Source organism: Mus pahari, chromosome 20, assembly GCF_900095145.1.
Source record: "Mus pahari chromosome 20, PAHARI_EIJ_v1.1, whole genome shotgun sequence".
NCBI lineage: Eukaryota > Metazoa > Chordata > Mammalia > Rodentia > Muridae > Mus > Mus pahari.
In genome coordinates, this window is record NC_034609.1 from 47,992,880 (window position 1) to 48,013,982 (window position 21,103).

Consider the following 21,103-nt stretch of genomic DNA (forward strand, 5'->3'; position numbering starts at 1 on the left):
TCTTTCTTCCTTCCTTCCTTCCTTCCTTCCTTCCTTCCTTCCTTCCTTCCTTCCTTCCTTTGATACAGGGTCTCTCTATGTAGCCTTGACTAGTCTAAAACTCAAAGACATCTACCTGCCTCTGTTCCCTCCTCCTGGTGCTGTCACATCTGACCTTGTTTTCACTTTCTGGAACAATATCTTACTTACACTGTGTCCCAGATTGATCTAGCCTGGCACTCGCCACACTCACTCTGTGGCTCTGCGCGCTTGGGGGTGGGAGAGCTTCAAACTCACGGCCTTCTTGTCTCAGCCACACCCAGCTGTGGTGACATTTACCCTCCCTCTGGGTGAGAACTTGTAATAGATTCTTAATCACAACTTCCTAGTACATGATGGGGGTAAGAGCTGCCTAGATGCTATAGGCTGAGAAAGAGGAATATCTAGAAGAGGTGGCCACTGACTTTGTCCAGGCCAATAGAGCCCACGGGAGCCAGTTAAGTAATCAGTGGGTGGACCACAGCCCGCTACAGAACTATGGCAGCACTCAAGACCGTGTAATCTCATGAGCTGTCTCTGTCTTAGGATGTAAGAAGCCAATAGGAAAACCAGCCACTGCAAAACTATAACAATCATGGAGCAGTTGTAGAAAACACAGTTCCATAGTAACAGTCACAAAGGACTTACTCTGCCACAAATGGGCACTGAGAGGAAGATGTGACGTCTGTCTCCTTGAGACCTCTGAGCCGTGCTTCTGCCAGGAGGAGGAGAGCATGGGAGTGTCGGTGTGACCTTCCCACCATGATGGCTGCCGGCCGGCATTCCTGGCACTGTGTTGTCAAATAAAGCAGTCTTGAAAACATTCTTGGACAGCAGAGCTCAGGCCCCTCCCTGTTCACTGCCACTCAGTTTCCCACACCTCCTCCACTCTCAGGCTGACCTATGAGGTATAGTACAGCAGCATCACTGACCACTTACCTGTGCACTGAAGAAGGGACACCGGTGAGTGTTCCCAACCACAGCTCCATGAGGGTCCCAGTCAAAACACAGGTGCACAAAGAACACTATGAGTTGGGTGTATATAAAACAAAGGATGTTCATGTCTAGATTAGCTCAAATCTCCAGGACATTTTGTTTTGGATAAGTACACCTTCCAAATCTGAAAAGCAGTCCAGCTCACTGTTCTTTGTCAGTGTTTTCAATAAACTGTTCTTACTAAACAAACAAAAGCTTTAAATCTGACACACTTCCATCATAACTATTTTGGATAAGGGACTCAACCTATATCTTTTTACTTCAATTATGTTGTCTCAACCAAGTGCAAATTTGACAGAAGTGTGTAATAAATTATTTAGTTTACTTTAAACTTTACACCCAATGGTCTTATTAACAAATTGAACTAAACAGAATGTGTGCAACAAAGAGATGCCTGCGCAATGTGCCGTGAGTGAACTTGGAGGGAAGAGAAGTCACTCGTGACCTGTGACCCAGCGTCAATGGACATATGTCATAGGATGGGGCTAGGTGATAGAGGAAAGGACGGTGGATGTGTCAGGAGAATGTCTCAGATTGGTTTCTTGGGGTCACCAGAGAAAAAAAGACATAAATGTATGGCCTCAACACAGCCTTTTATTTTGGGGGCCGTGAAAGCTGAAGTCCAGAATGAAGGCTCTCAGAGGAGGGTCACCTTAGGTTTGGACGGGCACTTAGGACCACAGAAAATGGACAGGCACTGATCCTTTCTCATCTTTTCAGTACATCCTGCATTCCCAACAAAACCCCAAAATGATGACTAATCTCATTCTGAGGGGCTCATTCTCATCAGTATATGCATCTAGGGTGCAGCTCAGTCATTGGGGAAAGAGATTTGAGTCTAAGAACCAAGCAAAGTTGGTTCTGTCTCCAAATTCCCCAGGCTGTGCATGCCTCTATTTCTGGTGCCTAGGGCAGCCATTGCCCTGGGCCACAAATGACAGACAGGTCCTCTGACAGCATCTGCTGCTTTGGGAAGCTAGAGGGGATTCCTGCATGTTGAAATAAGCAGCACCATTTAACAGTGACCTGGCTGTAGACTCTGGTGGGCAGGTCACAGCTCTATCAGCTGCAGTCACCTATCACATGTCAACACCCCCAATGCTGCTTACCTGAGTACTGGGAACTGAACCCGCCCTCAAGAGCAGCAAATGTTCGTAATCACCTAACAACGCATGCTGCAACCAGTCAGGTGTTGGCCTTGAACTCACCAGGTAGCTGAGGATGAACGAGCCTCGGGTCCTCCTGCCTCTGCCTCAGTGCTGAGATTACAGGCACGGGCTATCATGCAGTGTTTATAGTGTTGGGGATTGATCAGGGCTTTGTGCATGCTAGGGAAGCACTGTACTAGGCCTCATACCCCACTCAAAAAAGTATTATTCACAGTATCTATAAATCTGGAGCTGGAGAAATGCACAAAGGTTAGGGCACTTGCTGCACTTCCACTGGACCCGAGTTCATATCCTGCCACCCATGTTAGGTGGTCCAGAACACCTGCAACTCCAGCTCCATGGCTTTTAACCACCAAGACATGCGTTCACATAACTGAGTGAATAAGTCTGGTGTGGTGACCCCTTCTGTCTACACATGAGGCAGCAGCAATGGGTCCCATAGCTCAAGACCAGCCTATGAATAATTATGAGGATGAATGGAAATAGAAATTTTCCTGTTGTTGGAGAGACTACACAAGTTTCCTGGTGGTCAAGTTTGGCAGTGTTTATCTAAATTAAGAAAGGATAGTTTGGTTCTTGGGGATTAGGTCTGTGTCACAGCAAATGCACCAGTAACTCCAGGAAAATGGTGAGTAAAGGTGAAATCAGCCAGCACACCAAGTTGACCGCTCCTGTGGCAAGGCTGAGGAGAAGTGGATCATGGACATCTGACATGGTGGTTCCTGCATCAAAACAGTGACAAGAGGGACCTGGATCCACAAGACAATTTCTTCTACCACAGTCAAGTCTGCCACCAGAGGAACTAAAAGGCCAGGAGAAATGGTACCATTGGAGACATCTGCAGCTCACAGATGGGTTAATGTATGTAACAACAAAAAGGGCCTGGTTCGGCATAGCAGCACCTAGACATGAACTTTATCCATGTCTTCCCATAGACAAGATAAACAAGGCTTATATTACACACAATCTATCCATACGCATAGCTTTTCCTGGAAGTTTTTAAAAAGATTTTTTACATTGTGTGTACACATGTGTGTGCAGTACCCAAGGACAGAAAGTGTCATTTGCTGAAGGTGGACTAATGATTTTGAGTACTAACTCTGAACCTGCCCTCAAGAGCAGCAAATGTTCTTTTTTTTTTTAGGTTTTTCGAGACAGGGTTTCTCTGTGTAGCCTTGGCTGTCCTGGAACTTTGTAGACCAGGCTGACCTCGAACTCAGAAATCCGCCTGCCTCTGCCTCCCGAGTGCTGGGATTAAAGGCGTGCACCACCACGCCCGGCAAGCAGCAAATGTTCTTAATCACCCAGCTCCCTGTCCCTCCTCCTCATCTTCCTTTTTTTTTTTTTTTTTTTTTAAAAGATATTTACTTATATACGTAGCTGTCTTCAGACACACCAGAAGAGGGCATCAGATCTCATTACAAATGGTTATGAGCCACCATGTGGTTTCTGGGAATTGAACTCAGGACCTCTGGAATAGCAGCCAGTGCTCTTAACCACTGAGCCATCTCTCCAGCCCTCTTTTTTTTTTTGTGGTAACAGCATCTATGTAGTCCTAGTTGTCCTGGAATTCACTATGTAGACAAGGCTTGCCTCAAACTCAGATCTGCCTGCCGCCTCTTCCCAAGTGCTGGGAATTAAAGGGTGCGCCAAGAGGCCTGGCTCTCTTTTTCAGACAGGGTGTCTCACTGGGTAACCCTGACTACCCAGAGATCCTCTTGCTTCTGCCTCTTCAATTCTGGAATAAAAAATGTGTGTCACCACACCTAGCTGGAAATACTCTTTTAATATAAGTATTATAAATATATAAAAAGCTCACATGGTTACCAGAAAATGAAAGTTATGATTTATTAACTATGAGGACTGCTTCATCTCAGGAAAACCCCAGGAAGTACAACTACAGAAAAGATGTTTTGAAATACTTGAGTGAATGAAGCAAGGAAGGAATTGTATGAGATCTGGGGTGGGTGCACATGCAGCTTTGCCAGGGGCACCCAGCAAAGATTGCTGTGGCCCCCTCTTACACATCTTTCCAAGCTCTGCAGTCCCTTCCTGCAGGTCTCTTCCAGACACGGTGGGAGTCTTCTCACATCTGCCCATAGAGCATGCCTCCCCCCTCTTCAAGCCCATATCTGTCAGTAGTTGTCTGAGAAATTGCCACATTTGAAAGTACATTGTGTGGGCGTACCTGCTGTGCACAGCTGTACAGATGACAGGCAGTATGAAGCTCAGCATTTGGTCCTTTAACTGTACAATGGCTTCTTTATTTTTCACCCACTGGTGTGATGCTTGCCTCAGTCAAGTGATCTGCAGGTAGCACAAAACTTGGCTTTTAAGATCTTCACCTTGTATATCTGAAGTTTCCCATTCAAGGATATCCTAAATAATCTTACATTTTCTGGGGCCTAGATTGTTGCTTCAAGTACTTGAAAGGCCCTGGGTTTCATCCCTAGCACCCTCAACACTTCATTTTCTTCACAATTCTGATACTATGCAAAATATGTAAGTCATCTTATAGGTCTCTGTTCTCCCCACATAACTAAAAGAGAAGTATGAAGAACCTAAGAATGGTAAATAGAGATAACTAAAGCCAAGTGGTGGAGGCATCTGCTCTATAATCCCAGTGTTCAGGAGGCAGAGACAGGTGGAGCTCTGAGTCTGAGGTCAGCCTGGTCTACAGAGCAAGTTCCAGGACAGCCAGGGCCACACAGAGAAAAAGATAAAAGAGCTGAGTATGATCTGAGCCTTTAATTGGAGGCAGGCAGATCTCTTAAGATTTCAAGGCCAGCCTGGTCTACATAGAGAATTCTAAGCTAGCTAGGACTAGAGTGAGACCCGTCTCAAAACAAGTAAACAAAATGTTATAATAGCAATCAGTTCTCTTCAGTGAGAATGCTATGAAGCTTTATCAGTTTAAAGGTTGTTTCTCACAATACATCAAAGTGCAGTGTCCAGCAATGCTTTCATCTGCAGCCAGCTCCAGCTTCTTAGCCCTAACTAATACCAGGTGCAGGATGAATGTGCTGGCAATCGTGGTAATATCTTGAACAGCAATGACTTTGAGTACTTATGTGACAGGAGGCTCTCATCAGAGGCTGAATTCTCTAACCGAAATTAACCCAGTCTGTGATTCCTGGTCTATGCAGTTAGTTTTAAAGCAAACAAAAGGTGTTTAATGTTGTCACATCATGTCAGCATGCATGGAACTACCACTGCTGGACAATCCTTCAAGCTTCCTGCAGATTTCCCATTTAATGTTGTCACATGTCAGCATGCGTGGACTACCACTGCTGGACAATCCTTCAAGCTTCCTGCAGATTTCCTAGACTGCATTCCCTCAGCTACACAGAGGAACACATTAGCCTGTTCTTAGCAGAATAAAGTTCTCTACTTCCATTTCCATAAAGATACAGCCATTTATTATATGGGGAAACATGTTAGCATTCTTACACTTCTAGGCCATAAGAGATTTCCACACAGCACGTTCCATATATTAAACTCCAAGTGGCACCAAATAATCATCACAACCACACAATTCTATGAAATTCAGTTTCCAGTGATCTTAAAAGAAATTAGTATTATTTCTTTGGCTGGGACATCCAGTTATGGTCATGTGGAAAATTCTAACTTAGCAAGGCATAGTGGAGCACGACTTCAATCCCAGCACTCGGGAGGCAGAGGCAGGATGACCTCTGAGTTCAAGGCCAGCCTGGTCTTCATAGAGAGACCCTGTCATTTAAAACAACAAACCCTACGATGGAAAAAGTGAAAGGCTGCAATGGTGACCTCAGCGATCTTTCTATGCATGGAGAGCTAAAAAAGGAGAGACAGAGAAAAACTGCTGGCCTGACAAGTTAATGAAGCTGAGGAGTCTTCACCCTGAATCACTGCAGAAGCCATTTAGGGTTTCACATCATTTTACATCATTTCACATCATTTTACGGCTTACTACTACCTCTTTTATTCAAGAGACAAGGAATAGCCTTTAGAACCAATGGACATAACATGGCATCATGGACAAAACAACTAGCTACAAGCTAGTGGGAAGATGTTTTTCAGCACCCACAGCCTACCAGGACATTAAGTAATCAGAGCAGAGCTCACTTTAGAAATCTTAGGGGCTCCCACCTACTCACCTTTCCCTACTCAACAACCTGAAATAAGTATTACAATCTGCAATTCTCTTAAAAGTTGTTTTTAAGGCAGCATCTCTCTACAGAGCCCTGCCTGTCCTAGAATTCACCTTGTTGATCAGGCTGGCCTTGAACACAGAGATCCACTTGCCCCTGCACCCCAGTGCTCTGACTAAAAGTGCCCCAGCATGCCAGGCTCTTGTTGAGGAGTCACAACAGGTCCCTTCCCAGTGCCTGAGGTGTGTGCCTCTCCACTCAGTTACTAAGTTACCAAACCACCAGGGCCGCAGGTGTAGCAGTGGGGAGGGGGCTTGCCTAGTATGAGAAAGCCAGGGTTTTTTCTCCAATGCAGCATAAATGGCATTGTGGCTCATACCTGTAATCCCAGCCCTTGGGAAGTGGAGTCAGGATTAGAAATTCAAGGTCATCCTTGGCTACAGCACCAACCCAAAACCGTCTGGGCTGAAACCTATCTCAAGAAAACAAACCAACCAAAAACAAATCTCTAGCATTCTTGAGGAGTCACATTGCAGTCTTTTTTTTTAAAACTCCTAACCTACAGACAGCCTGAACTCTTCTCAAATATCGAGTTCTGCATTTGCCAGAAGTCTCAGTGGCTCTAAACCTAGGCTGGTGGTGAAGTGTCTGCAGGGGCTGGAGTCACTCACCCGCCTACTGCTAGGATCCTAGGTGTGGCTTTTCAGCAAGACTCACTTCCTGAACATGGCAAAACATGTTGCAGCAGCAAGTCCATTTGGTTCTGGAATATGTTAAAAATTCAACATAGTCCTTGTGATTCCCCCACCTTGCATCTAATTAGCCATGGAACATGCTACTTTTCAGTGACTTTTGGATGCCTGCAAAGTTTTATGAAGGCTTCCTTCCACATGCTACAAATACTGACAGACCTGAGGCCCACTTATTGAAATTTATCCCAAACCAATTTTCCCAACTCATTTCATGTTGATTTGTCTCAGTACATGACACAGGTGTGTTACATAGCACTGACCATTAAGAATCCATTTTGTTGACTTGGAATGTTTTACAACATTCTTAAACCCTGTGGACTTACATATTTTTCTAGGTAGCATAGAAGTGCAATGCTCCCGGATGTGCTACTATGAGAAGTGTGTTTCAAGTTAAAGAGTAACCTGAAATGCTCTGGTGTGACCATACACTCTACTTAAAGAGTTATTAAAAATAAAACACGGTATGTGCTCTGACAATCCCAGTATTGGGGGGTTATGTGTAACGCTTAACACATTATCTTTCTCCTTTTGACTGCATTTTTCAGAGGGCACTTTTATATGCTGTTTGTGTCTCTGAGGAATGTGCTGACATTGTGTAATGTAAATACAAATGCTGCATCTGTAGCACAGACAGACAGACACACGCACACATGAGCAGAGCCTCAGACCACAGAAGTCGTGCTCTCAGGATTCACACACACACACTCGCGCGCACACACACACACACACACACACAGCATAGTCTCAGACCACAGAAGTCGTGCCCTCAGGATTCACACACACACGCACACACACAGCAGAGCCTCAGACCACAGAAGTCGTGCTCTCGGGATTCACCCGCAGGAGCCGGGATGCGTTCCGGAGGTCCTGCAGCTGCTTGGCCGGCTTCCCCACACCTTCCTCAAACCTCCTCTCCACCACCGGGAGCACAGTCTCATAGAGAAAGGATGCATTCTGCCTGATGAAGGCCTTCTTCTCTGGGTCCTGCTCACACCGCAGGCTGTAGTCCACATGCTGCACAGCAACCAGGATGACTTCCACCAGGCTCTCCAGGAGCACCATGTGGAGCTCGGGGAAGTACAGTTTCAATGCCTCCTCCAGGAAGCCCATGGTCTGCTTGGTGAAGGCTACCACCGTGTAGCTCAAGTTCACCCAGCAGTCATCTCCCGTGTACTGCTCAAAGTTACTGACCCCGCAACTTCTCATCTCCTCCTTGAGCTTGCCCAGTGCCTCAGGAGTCATCAGGTTCATGCGACGCCACATCTCCTCTGAGTTTCGGTGCTTGGTGGCTTCAATGATAATCTCCTTGTAACTGTGCAAGGCCCCCTGGATGTCCTTCACCAGCAGGGCGTGGATGATGAAGGTGAGGTCCAGCCCAATCTCTCCCAGCTGCTGGCAGTGCTCCTTGGCCACTTTCACACACTCAGCAGCGGTGGACAGGCTCTCCTTGCTGTCAAAAACCTGCTTGCTGAAAGCATCCACGAACATGCCCATGGCCGACCTTGCCCAGACCACAAAGGCAGAGTAGCAGCCACTGTCCGTGCCTGCAAAGTCTGTCTCAAACTCCCTTGCGGTCTCTAGGAGGCTGGTAAAGAAGACGTGGCACAGCTTGTGAATGTAGAGCAGCGTGGCGCCCTCAATCCGGAGCTGGCGGATGGCAGTGTGCACGGCGGCTGCCCTGTTCCTCAGAAACAGCTCACAAGCCTTCGTGCACTGGCCCAGCCGGATCAGCTGAGACACAGCCCTTCGAGTAGCCCTGGGGCCGCCTCTCAGTGAGCGATCAGGGGAGAGCTCAAACACAAGCACCTCGGTGAGCTGTCGCACTCGTTCGTCCACTTTGGCCCTCAGCTCTTTCACAGGAGGTGGGCTGGGCTTATCTTCCAGGTAGTGATTTAATTTGTCCAGCAAGTCCACGGCACCTTCAAAGTCCCTCTGTGCAATACAAACATCCAGGTCTTCCGGCAGCTCCTGGATCCACTCCATGGAAAGGTCAACCTTTTCCTCCTCCGCCTCCGGGGTGGCCAGTTCTTCATCCTCCTCGTCCTCAAACGGGTTGCTGCCCTTGGAAGTGGCCGGTGGTGGCGCACGCGGGGCTGCTGCCTCCTCCTGCTCTCGCCTCCTCTTGTCGCTGAGGGCCCTCTTGGTTTCCTCCAGCACTTCCAGCCACTCGCGTTTGATCTTGGCATTTTCCGCCTGGAAGATTCGGCTCTCGGGGAACATGAGCAGCTTGAACATGTCTTTCATGGGTGGATTGTCCTTGACGTTGACCACTGCCAGGCGGTCCAGCGGATAGAGCGCGTTGTAGCGGTACATGCCTCGCCGTTGTGGCAGCCAGGTGGCCACCAGCAGACAGTCGTTCATGAGGAAGCCGTGCACGCGCTGCAGCTGGGCCATGTGGTCCGCGTCGTATTCCACCAGGTCCCCGTTGTACACCAGGTACTGACCTGGCGTCTCCAACAGGTCCCTGCAGCCCTCCACCTTCTCCAGCAGCGTGGTGAGCGTTCGCTGCTTGCCCTCCTCGCCCGTCCCGGGCCCCTCTCGAGGGCTGCCCGCCGGCCCGGGCAGGAAGCCCGCCTGGGCAGCCCCGCGCTCCCGCGGCCCGGCGCCGGCCGTGTCCTCACCCGCGGAGGCGCCCGCGGCGGCGGCGGGCAGCAGGGCCAGCGGGATGCTCTCCAGGCTGCTCTTCTGCTCCGTCAGCAGGTGGCTCAGCTGGTACATTTCGCTCTCCAGGTAGGAGATCTCCCGCGCCGTCTCGATGAACTGCCGGTAGTTCTGGTAGACGTTGCGCTTCAGGTTCTGCGCCGTCTCCTCCGCCAGCGCCTGCACCCGCTGCCGGTGCTCCTGCAGGTCGCGGTCGCCGTCCGACTGCTGCGACAATTGCTTCACGTACAGCCGCGCCTCGAAGCCCCCCGACTCCAGCTGCCTCCGCAGGCGGCTCGCCCCGCTGTCCGACATGGCTGCCACTCGCCCTGCTCCCGCGGCCCGCAGTGGCTGTCACTCGCCGCCTCCGGGCCCCACCCGAGCCCGGTGGAGAAGGCGGCGGAGGAAGCGGGGCGGGAGCAACACCCAAACGCCTGCGCCGGAGCCGAGCGCTGCATTGCGCCTGTGCCAGAGTCGAGCCGCTCGCACTGCGCCTGCGCCCGGGGCGGAGTCCGGACAACGCGCCTGTGCGGAAACGGCAGCGTCTTAAGGCGCGTGCGCGGACGAGCCTGCGCGGAAGTCAGAAGAGGGTCGGGCACGAACCAGACTTGACGTGAGGCGCCGGACCTCAGCAGCGGTCAGGAGACAACCGGCTTCCTAAAGGCGTCCCCAGCCCGAGCCCAGCGTTCCTGAGCCTGTGCCCGCGGGGCAGCGCCGAGCCACCTTCGGTTAGGCGTTCGAGGCGAGCCCGCGAGCCCTGACAGCGGGGCCGGGAGGTCTCGCGAGATCCGTGCGCTGCACGAGCCGGCCCGGCGTCTTGGGAGCGGCCGAGGTGGGAGTAGCGGGATGGACGAGGATCTGGTGGTCGCGCTGCGGCTGCAGGAGGAGTGGGACGTGCAGGTGGCGCGGCGCGCGGCGGCGGCGCGGGAGCCCGTGTCGTTGGTGGACGCGTCCTGGGAGCTGGTGGACCCCACCCCGGACCTGCAGGCGCTCTTCCTGCAGTTTAACGATCGCTTCTTCTGGGGTCAGCTGGAGGCGGTGGAGGTGAAGTGGAGTGTGCGCATGACCCTGTGAGTGCGCCCGTGAACGGCTCGGAACGTCGGGAAGGGCGAGGCCGCTCAGTTGTCGTTGGTGTCCCCGCCTCGCGGTGCAGGGAGAGGGAGACGTGCCCACTCCCCAGTCCCGGGACCAACGGCCCTCAGTGATGAACCAGCAGGACACCTTATCTGCCCACTGAGTTTGAGAAATCCTATTTGAGATAGTAATCTGCCCCGCACATACACTGTCACATAGCAACCTGAGGTAAAGCAGGCTAAGTCTTAGTGTACTTCTAACCTCACACCAGCCCCGTGACCGTTTTGGGAGAAGTGCCCATGTATGCCTGTGCGGAGGGAAGAGGGTGACAGTAGGTGATGGTTAGCAAGTGTTAACTCTCTGAAGGCAGTGTCCCACTCAGGAAAGCCATCCTCCATCAGGGACATTTTCTTGTGAACTGCCCAAGAACTGTTATGGATTTGCTGCCCCCCCCCCCCTTTTGGAGACAGAGGGCCTCACTATGTATCTGTGGCTGTCCTGGAACTCACTCTGTAGACCAGGCTGAACTCGGAGGTCCTTCTGCACCTGCCTCTCATGTGCTGGGATTAAAGGCCTGTGCCACCATGCCAGGCTAGGGTTTGTTTTTTTGTTCCGTCTCCTCTGTGTATTTGTTGACCCTAATCCATTGTTGTGACTGATTTCCAGGTGTGCTGGGATCTGCACCTATGAAGGGAGAGGAGGCATGTGCTCCATCCGTCTCAGCGAGCCCTTGTTAAAATTGAGACCAAGAAAGGACCTTGTAGAGGTATTCTTTGCATAAGCCTGGTTCTCAACAAGTTGATTTGCAGGATTTATTTATCTTATTTTTTTAGAGATGGGTTCTTTGTTTTTTGAGACAGGGTTCCTCTGTATAGCCCTGGCTATCCTGGAACTCACTCTGTAGACCAGGCTGGCCTCGAACTCAGAAATCCACCTGCCTCTGCCTCCCAAGTGCTGGGACTAAAGGTGTGCGCCACCACCGCCCAGCTAGAGATGGGTTCTTGATAGCAGCCCATACTGGCTTCAACCACAAGATCCTCTTGCCTCTGCCCGAGGGTTTACAGCTGTGTACCACCATTCCTGGCCAGGATAGTTTGTTGTTCTTAAGAGTCAAGAGTCTGTTCCTTAGGTTGGCCCTGGTCGTTACGCTTCTCTTGCTTCAGCCTCCCCAGTGAGCTGTCATGCGCATACCCAGCTATTTTTAGAGGGGTTGATGGTGAGCCGATCTCAAACGCCTGAGCCTTCTGCCTCCACCTTGAGATCTGGGATCACGGGTACACATCAGGCTGTTGGCTCTTTTGGTGTTGGCATTTTCGATTGTAGAGTTTTGACTATCAGACTTTTAAAGTTTTTGGTGTGGTTGGATTCACTGACCTTTTGGGTTTGGGTTGGTAGTTAAGTTAAATGGGCCTTTGTGAACAATGTTAATTCTGGGAAGAGGGTTGTTGACTGGGTTCTGCAGAGCTTGGAATATTATATTTAAAGGTTTGTACTTGGGTCTGCAGAAGGCTAAGAGTTCAGGTTAAGAAAGAGAATTCATTTTATCTTTAGACATGCCCTAGAAAATTAATACGCTGGTTTTCTGTTTCAGACTCTTTTGCATGAAATGATACATGCCTACTTATTTGTCACTAATAATGATAAAGACCGGGAAGGACACGGCCCAGAGTTCTGTAAACACATGCATCGGATCAACCAACTGACAGGAGCCAACATAACGGTATACTGAGTCACACAGGAGTGGGGAGCAGGCGATATCAGGGTTTTGCTGTCTAGCCCAGTCTGGCCTCAAACTCACAATTCTAACTCAGTGGAAGTGGTGGGATTATGGTTATGTGCTACCAAATCCAGTAGCCGTTCATTCAGTAAAAGTGAACGAGGTAGAAACAGACTTTTTAGCCTTGAACCGTCTAGGCTTTAGGTGGAGTGGCTAAGGAGCCAGCAAGCCTCTTTGTTGAGGCTTCCATCAACTGCAGGCCAGCATTTCAGGCATAATTATGCTCTTCTGGACCTTCAGGAGTAGCTCCAGCTCATCCTAAATTCTTCCACATCTGTCACAGTCCCTCATCGTCCCAACAGTGACAGTGTTAGAGGAGATATCACAGCCAGGGCTAAGGTGTGCTGTCCCTACACTAGGGGTCATGCGTATATCTGGAACTATCTGTTGCTATGCAATGATGTAACAGTAGTGCCTGCGTTTCGAGATCTTGACTGTAAAGTTGTGCAGTCTTAGCACCCTGAGCACTAATTAAATGTTGTTAATTATGGGGATTTTGTGTGTTTCCTTGGGAAGGATCTGGCTGTTGGTTCAGCTCTTTAGCAGTTTTTATCATTTTAGGAACTTAAGGAAATATGTGTGCTTTGTAACATTTCCCTTTTACTTAGCTTTATGTTCTATGTGCATTGATGCTTTCCTTGCATGTGTGTCTACGGGAGTTACAGACAGCAGTGAGGTGTATTGTGGGTCCTGGCAATTTTTGTTTGATTCTTTTTTTTTTGTTTGTTTTTGTTTTCTTGAGACAGGGTTTCTCCGTATAGCCCTGGCTGTCCTGGAATTCACTCTGTAGACTAGGCTGGCCTCGAACTCAGAAATCCACCTGCCTCTGCCTCCCAAGTGCTGGGATTAAAGGCGTGCACTACACTGCCTGGTTGGGTGCTGGCAATTGAACTCAGGTCCTCTGGAAGAGCAGCCAGAGCTCTTAACTGCTGAGCCATCTCTCCAGCCCCAGGGTCTTAGCCCTCTCTCTCCCTGCTGGCAGCTTATTAAGGTGCTGTGGTAAACTTCTTCGGGTCTAGCTTTTAATGATGTTGTTGTTCACTCTCTGCAATGTTTGCTTTCATGGAGGTGTTTTCTGGTTGTGGGTTTTCCCCCACCAAAATCTTTTTTTTAAGGTGCTTCTATTTTTACACAGTAGGAAGTTTTAAATTGCCTGATGTTTCCCATTATAGTGAACTTCTGAAAAGAAACTAAGTATAGTAGCTGTCCCCAAATGGAACTTTTTAGAAATGTGAGAAATGGAATCTCAAACCAAAAAGCCTCCTATGGTAAGATACTTCGTTAGATTGTCTACCTTGTCCTGACTGCTGGCCACTCCTCTGCCCAGGTCTACCACACTTTCCATGATGAGGTGGATGAGTATCGCCGGCACTGGTGGCGCTGCAATGGACCCTGCCAGCACAGACAACCCTACTACGGCTATGTGAAGCGTGCCACCAACAGGGCCCCCTCTGCTCATGACTACTGGTGGGCTGACCACCAGAAAACTTGTGGAGGCACTTACATAAAAATCAAGGAGCCAGAGAACTATGCAAAGAAAGGCAAAGGAAAGACAAAAGCAGCCAAGCAGCCGGCGTCATCGGTGGAGAGTAAAGGTACCTCTCCATCTGTCTCTGGGGAGCCTGACCACGCGTCAGCAGGCCCGGGAGTTAGTGCAGGGCTGCTCCACTGCAGGTGTTCTCAGGTGTAAGGAGCACTCTTCATCCACAAAGTGACGGTAGCCAAGTGTCCTCTGCTGAGGGAGTGTCCAAGGCAAATGGGTGTCCGAGTGAGGTGATAGCACCAGGGTGTGACAGGCTGGTGACCTGCTGAGGTGGCTTGGGAGGATGGGAAAGGAGTGCAGCCTTCATTTGTCCCATGTCATCCCTAGGATCTGCTCCCTTCCTCAGAAGCTCCTGTGGAGGCAGCAGTTACTTGAGGTGACACTTCCCCTTGCAAGATTGTCAGTTGGGTAGGGTCAGCCTTGGGAGTTCCTAATGTGAGATGCAGAGAAGGCAGGGGACTGGAGAATTGGTCAGTGCAGAAGGACTGAATCTAGGAAGCCAGGCGTGGAGGAGGCAGATGAGAGGAATCTGTACTTTCCTGGGAACATTCCTTGCTCAGTGTTGGATTCTTTTATCTGTGATTTCTTCCATCCTTCCTGTTCTCTCAGTACAGGGCTCTGACTACTGAAGGTTGCCTTCTCTTGTCAGTAAGTGACTACTGCACAGATCTCAGTTAGAACAGAAAAATCCTTCATTTTTGATAACCACCATGCTCAGTGTTTGTTCGGGTAGCAATGTGTTGAGGAAGTCTTGTCTGTCTCCTTTGCAGACAAGCTGTGCAGAGGGGAGGCCCAGCCGCTCATCCCATTCAGTGGAAAAGGGTATGTTCTTGGAGATGCAAGCACTTGCCCTTCAGCTGGGAAGCTGAACACCTCATACATGGTTATTGAAGCCAAAGGTCTCTCAAGTCAGGACCATTCAGCGAGTGGCCTGAGGCTCAATTCCAACGCTGAGGTGAAATGTGAACAGAATGGTCTCCCAAAGAAACCTCATCTTGTCACCCCTCTTCCCACTGCTAGTCACCAAAGTGTCCTGAGCACCTACTTCCCCAGAATCTCTGTTGCCAACCAAAAGGCTTTCAGAAATGTGAATGGATCCCCAGTAAAGAATGGGACCACTGGGGATGGCACCAAGCATTCTGCCTCAGCAGGCTCTCAGAGAAAGGTCCCACCTTCCAGGGCATCCCTGAGAAATGCCTCCAAAGTCACGGCACCAGCATCAGCAACCGTGACATCTGCGGCTGGGACATCCGCAACCATATCCCGAGAGGAGAGTGGGTCTGAAGACCAATTCCTGAACAAGCGACCCAGGCTGGAGGACAGGACTGCTTTGGATAATATCAAGGAACAAACACAGAGTGGTGGTGACCTTCAGAGTAGCTCACGGCCCACAGCCGCCAGCACTCCTCGGAGCTCAGGCAGCTCGAGCAGTCAGCGGCGGCTGGTCAACTGTCCAGTGTGTCAGGGTGTGGTGTTGGAGTCACAGATTAACGAGCACTTGGACCGCTGCCTGGAAGGTAACAAAACCAACCTGCGACCTCGAAGAGTGTGAGGTGGAGTGGGTCCCACGATGCCTGTTGGCTCATGGTGGTGACACCTGGCGGGTGGCATGTGAGGGGCCTATGGCTTATAGTCTGACTGCGCCAGCACAGTGTTGTTTTATAGACACTCAGTGAGCAACTGTACTATAAGTCTGCATCTCCATGGGGGGGGGCGGGGGCTGTAATACCAGATGCTCAGGAAGACAAGGCGGGAGCATCACTCCAGCCCACGACCCTGAGTAATGGAGGGGGGGCCTGTCTCAGGAGCTTCCGTGTCAGTGTGCTGTGTTCACCCACGCCTTCCCAGGACATGGGCTCCGTTTGTCCTGTGTCTGCATATGGCTGGCTTTATGTACTTTTGGGTTTTTTGTTTAGTTTTGTTCATGAAGGTTTAGAGTACTTACTATTTTTATGCTCAAGATAGTCTTAGCTGGAGTCCCTGGCAGCTGAATACTTTTAATGTTAAGCCCCCGTTCTCTGAGCTGATGTTCATCTTTTTGAGGTCTGACACTTGGTTCAGACAGTATGAAACAGTAGCTGTCCTACAAGTACTCAAGAGTTCTTTCTCTTTAAATCCTAACAGCTTTCTGTATTTTAAAAGATTTTACTTTCTATATAAAGGTGGTAGCAAATTTTAAAAACTAATATATTCTTAGTAATTTATATTTTAAATATAAGATGTATATTTATGTATATAATTTGTCCTACTTTTACTAAAAAGTGGCAGCAGATTTTAAAGATTCGTATATTTAAAAGAATTTTTCTAGCTCATGACAACTCGTTTAACATCCCACTACTTGGGAAGCTGAGGCAGGGCGATGGCTGTGGAGTTTGAAGCCAGCCTGGGCTTAAGCTTTGGTGTGGGCTATGATGAGACCATGTCTCAAAGTTTTTTGTTTGGGCTTTTTTCCTTTTCCTTTTTCTTTTTCTTTCTTTTCTTTTTTTTTTTTTTTTCTCCGTCCCATCTTTATTTACCAAGCAGTGGTTGCAGAATTGAGAGTAAAGTGGATACTGAATGTACAGTGCAGTTGTTTTGGAATGTTAAAGCAGTTGATTCTGCAGGCCAGATTTGATGGGAACGTGAGTGAATGGTTTAAACTTGGTGCTAAAATGTAACTGATGTATAGCATCTCACCAAGCTGCCTGATTCCTTGGAGAGCAGAAAAATGCCTGGGCAGCACTGTGAACTCTACACCAAAGTGCAAGCAAAGGATGATCATCTGAGCACTGGGAGGCATCCAGGAGGCATCTGGGCAGAGGACGCAGACACGTGGCTCAGTTTGTCTTGTCTCATGTCTGTTCCTCCACCTTGCTGACTTTGCTACAAGGTGCATAAATCTTGTGAGTGTTTGGGGTGAACCTGGTTTGTCTGGTGTTCCCCTGTATAACTTCCTCCATTACATCCCCCAGGGGAGCTGGGGGAGTCCTGTTGTAGTTGACCCTTAGGGCCTACCTTCTCCATCCCCAGAGGTCACTTTTGTTACCAGAGAGTGTGAAGGTAGTGTCTTTGTTACTGTGTAGGCTTATTTTCATTCCTTTGTAGAATTTAAAGATAGCTAGAAGTTTCCTCCCTCAATTGAACCATTGGAAGTGTCTCAGTGCAGGGCTAAGCAATGCTGACAAGAGCCACTCAGGAGTAGACTGTCACAGCTCTATCCAACTCTGAGTCCTCTCCTCCCAGCAGTGGGCCACTGTGGCTTTTCAGCATTCCTGACAGGATCTTTAGCTGTAGGATTGGATAACAAGTTTTGATATTTCTTAAAGCATGAAGTTAATAAAGTATGTTTATAGGTAAATAGCTATTAAAGTTTTTTGTTTGGTTATATGCCATATTTTCACTAATTTAACAGGTTATAGACAATTAAATATTTTTGTGCCAAACTACCTAAGTTCTAGGGCTGTGAAGTAAATTAGGTGGTAGTTCACGCCTTTCAGGAGCTACATCCTCAGTGAGGGAAACATGCAGATTAATATTGGTGCCTTATGATGGTGCTAGGTCAGGGTTTTACTCTGGCACTGTTTTTTAGTGAGTTGAGTTAGCTTGTTAAGGAAAGGGAAGGGCCTCAGGCAGGGAGAGAGCTGGGCATATCCTATAGAAACACAAGATGGTGAGCTGGATGAAATGTGAGATCTGAACCAAGGGCAGGAGGGAGGGAGAGTGTAGACAGGCTGAGGGTGGGAGTGTGCCTGCTGTGTCCACTAACCACCTATGTAGTGACAGGACAAACTGGGTGTGCAGAGTACCCAGGAGCCGTCTCGGCAACACCAGCTTCTGAGCATGGTGAGAATGCCGGAAAGTGGGATGTAGTGAGCCTGTAGCTGTTAGAGATTTGTCCCTAAGAGTAGTTATCCTTTTATCTGTCATTTTATCAATGAAATGTGGATTTTGTTTGTATTCTCCCTCTGGAAGCAAATTTCTAACCTCATAGTGGAGCTGAAGTTGGTTCAACTCCACACTTTAGGGCCACAGTCGTAGGTCCTGTTTTATAGAATTTGTGCTTACATCCCAGTTCCATGCTGGTAAAAAGCAGTGTGAGAAACCTTTGCTTGGCTTTGTCCAACTGAGTCCACATCCTAACTGGGACCTCTGAGGAAAAACGGAAAAACACTAAAAGCCCATTCTGTCTTGTTCCAAAGCTCTAAGATTGTATTTTTTTCAAAGCTTTACAGATTTTAAAAATAAACAGTGTTTTGATGTAAAGTGGTTGATGTGTCTTTCTGGTTTGATTTTTGTGGTGCTGATGGGCCCTGATTCCTCAAACTGAGTTCACAAACTCACATTTGTATGCTTACAGACAGTGTAATCCCAGCACTCAGGAGCAGGTTAAATGCTCTACCACTGAACCGCATGCCCAGACCTTTCAGATTACAGGGTGGGCTGCCTGACAGCTGTGGTAGTTCTCATCATGGTTAGTAGAGCTGAGGCCCTTTCCTCCCCTTACCTTGATACAGAATATTAGACCACACTTAGTTTGGCTCTTAATCTCCATAGGACTATAGGTGGCTGTGGTCAGTAAAAGGCAAGATAAGTGGGAAGATATCTACAAGTATATGGTCCTGGGTGGTGCACTCAACAGTAGAAACCAGAGGCTCCTGATGTCATCTCAGACTCAAACCAGGATGTGGGGCACAGGAATCAGGTCACACATTTGTTATCCTGTTTCTCAGTCCTCCAGCTGCAACGCCAACTCCTTGCTGTAGACAATCAGCCAAGGATGTTTAGGTGGAATTCTTTCCAAAGCTGCCTACTTGAAGCCTTAGAAATTTAGTTTCAACCCTTAATCTCTACTGATCCTACCCACCCCCCTCACTTTTACACTTACTATGTGTATGTGTTTGCTCAGAGTCAGCTATCTCCTTGTTAAATCTTTCACCAGAGTGTAAGGGTGGTTTCTCCACATACTGGAGAAGTCATCTTTATCACTGTTTGGCTATAGCAACATAAGCCTGGGGCACAGATGTGTGTGCTCTGCTTGCTCTCTAGCCCTTCTGGGCAAGTTGACCCTAAGGGCTACATTTCTCCTTCACTGAGTTTCCATCCTTCCTTGGGCAACTGCATCTGGTAGAAGTTTCTGAGGGTTGGGAACTTGCTCCTGCCACAGCATGGTTAGCCAGAGGTCTCACCTACCACATGGGTTCAAGGTCAGTCTTCAGTCTGTCCCCTAAAGGGATGACTGTTCCCACCCCTCCTGCCCTTCCTGTTTGGTCATTTAGTTCTGAGATTGGGATCTGACCATCCAGCTGCCTTGAACCCCCAAGTTGGGCTTCAGCCCTCCTACAGTAGTGTGCCACAGTGCAGGACATGGATTTTTAAAGTGTTAGGTTTTATCCAAGAAAATGCTTGTTTGACTGCCTTTAGAGTTTCTTATGCTGTACAGTTAAGACCAAGTCTCAAATTTCCTTTTTTATTTTTTCTAACCTTTGCAAAGGCTTGGGTTTCCTTGCCTTGCAAACGATGGGGCTTCCGGCTGATTGGTCCCTTCCAGCACTTGCCGTCATAGGTGAAGTTCTTTCCCAGAAAAGAACACGTCCAGGATGAAATTCACTGGTTTCCCTGCCCCCACAGTGCAACAGGAAAGATCTGAGGAGTGGAGAATGCCCCAAGTACTGGGGCGTGATTGCACCAGGGCAGAGAAAAGGCAGAAGCTAAGGCAAGCAAACTGTGAGATTATAGACCCCAGGGGTTAGAATATCCCAGTCTCTGACAGACCCTGTAGCATAAAGAACCGGGGCTAGGACTTCCCAAGAGCTACGCCAGAACAGTACCTCAAAATCTAAGGCAGTGTTTGCCAGTGTGGATTCCCGTTTGGGGCTGAGTTGCCAACCTTGAAGAGTATCTATTCCCCTCACAACGTGGGCACCCGGAGTGGTAAACATGGAGTCGGGGAATAGGAAGCCAACACTGAATAGATGGCTCCAGGGAGCCAGGTGGGCAGAAAGGGCCACCAGCCCAGGTGGTGGACTCAGGTGTCTAGCCACAGGACCCAGGAGGAAGTCCGCACACTCAGATTAAAAACTGAAAGCAGGGTGTTAGGGTATCACAGAGGCTGAGCAGGACCGCTGTCTGAGGCCAGTCTGGGCAAAAGCAAGACCCTGTCCCTAAAGGAAGGCTCAGAAGGCTGCACCTAAAGAGCGTTAATTCTATGTTTTATCCCATTGCCACACTTAGATTTGTCCTCTGACCCACTCCACTGCGCATTTCAGTACCACTTCCCAAATGCCCTAAGAAGATACAACATTCAACACCACACTCGGATGGTGGTTTGGTCTGACAGGGTCTCACCAGCCTCACAGAAATCTTCCTGCCTCTGCCTCTCAAGCACTAGGACTAAAGGCCCATGTCCCCACACCCCCACTAGACTCTTAGAGCTACAGTAGGTCCTATTACTCTGCCCGAAGAACTCCTGTGTCTGCATATGACCACAAATCAAATGATCACGCGTGCAGAGCTGCCTACCAAGGGCCCTGCAGGTGTGTACCAAGCCCCCTCCCCTTCAGCAGCAGCACCGGAGCACTCCTGACACATTAAATAGCTATGGGGCTTAATGCAACATGAAAGCTTACCGAGAAAGAGGAACGCCAGTGCTGAGAACGCAGGCGCAGCCACCAACCACCGTGTCTCTGCTCGTTCTGCTATGGACAGAAGGGAAGGGCTGCATGGTGTGGACTAGACCCAAGATGGACCAATGGGCTCTCGGGGAAAGCCCGTGGTAATGGCTAGGGAAACAAGGCGACAGCTGGAGGTGACAACAGTTATGGTTTTTTTCAAGAACATTTATACATCTTTTTAATTAGATTAGCTTTACAAGCAACGTGAGAGGCTTTCATAGGAAACACCACTTCCAAACCACGCAGGTCTCTCTGCGAATCCTGAAGTGCCCTGCCTGTCGTGCAAAAAGGGCTGTTCCACAACTGGTTAATGTGTTGAACAGAAACAGTGTCATAAAGCTTGCTCTTTAACCA

General features: G+C 48.9%; 3 protein-coding genes across 3 annotated transcripts in view; 2 read left to right on the top strand and 1 right to left on the bottom strand.

The window, feature by feature from the left end:
- Gnpat (glyceronephosphate O-acyltransferase) overlaps nucleotides 1-1,350 on the top strand; it is a 25,544-nt gene extending 24,194 nt beyond the window's left edge. Inside the window, exon 16 of the mRNA XM_021219949.2 lies at nucleotides 565-1,350. Within this exon, the coding sequence (XP_021075608.1) occupies nucleotides 565-608 (44 nt within the window). The 3' untranslated portion in view covers nucleotides 609-1,350. The remainder of the gene's footprint in view (nucleotides 1-564) is intronic.
- Nucleotides 1,351-1,772: 422 nt separating this feature from the next.
- Exoc8 (exocyst complex component 8) lies at nucleotides 1,773-10,136 on the bottom strand. Its single transcript, XM_029532517.1, has 2 exons — nucleotides 4,372-10,136; nucleotides 1,773-2,905 (listed from the first exon to the last, which is right to left on the bottom strand). Exon 1 carries the CDS (start codon nucleotides 10,018-10,020, stop codon nucleotides 7,870-7,872), a length of 2,151 nt encoding a protein of 716 aa, XP_029388377.1. The 5' UTR covers nucleotides 10,021-10,136; the 3' UTR covers nucleotides 1,773-2,905; nucleotides 4,372-7,869.
- A 24-nt stretch (nucleotides 10,137-10,160) lies between these two features.
- Sprtn (SprT-like N-terminal domain) lies at nucleotides 10,161-18,318 on the top strand. The gene is made up of 5 exons (XM_021220516.2): nucleotides 10,161-10,775; nucleotides 11,446-11,545; nucleotides 12,371-12,499; nucleotides 13,884-14,151; nucleotides 14,870-18,318. Exons 1-5 carry the CDS (start codon nucleotides 10,552-10,554, stop codon nucleotides 15,649-15,651), a joined length of 1,503 nt encoding a protein of 500 aa, XP_021076175.1. The 5' UTR covers nucleotides 10,161-10,551; the 3' UTR covers nucleotides 15,652-18,318.
- Nucleotides 18,319-21,103: the final 2,785 nt, after the last annotated feature.

Coding starts and splice junctions, on each gene's coding strand:
- Exoc8 (XM_029532517.1), bottom strand. CDS start 10,020: ATGTCGGACAGCGGGGCGAGCCGCCTGCGGAGGCAGCTGGAGTCGGGG.
- Sprtn (XM_021220516.2), top strand. CDS start 10,552: ATGGACGAGGATCTGGTGGTCGCGCTGCGGCTGCAGGAGGAGTGGGAC. Junction 10,776..11,445: donor TGGAGTGTGCGCATGACCCT/GTGAGTGCGCCC, acceptor ACTGATTTCCAG/GTGTGCTGGGATCTGCACCT. Junction 12,500..13,883: donor TGACAGGAGCCAACATAACG/GTATACTGAGTC, acceptor TCCTCTGCCCAG/GTCTACCACACTTTCCATGA.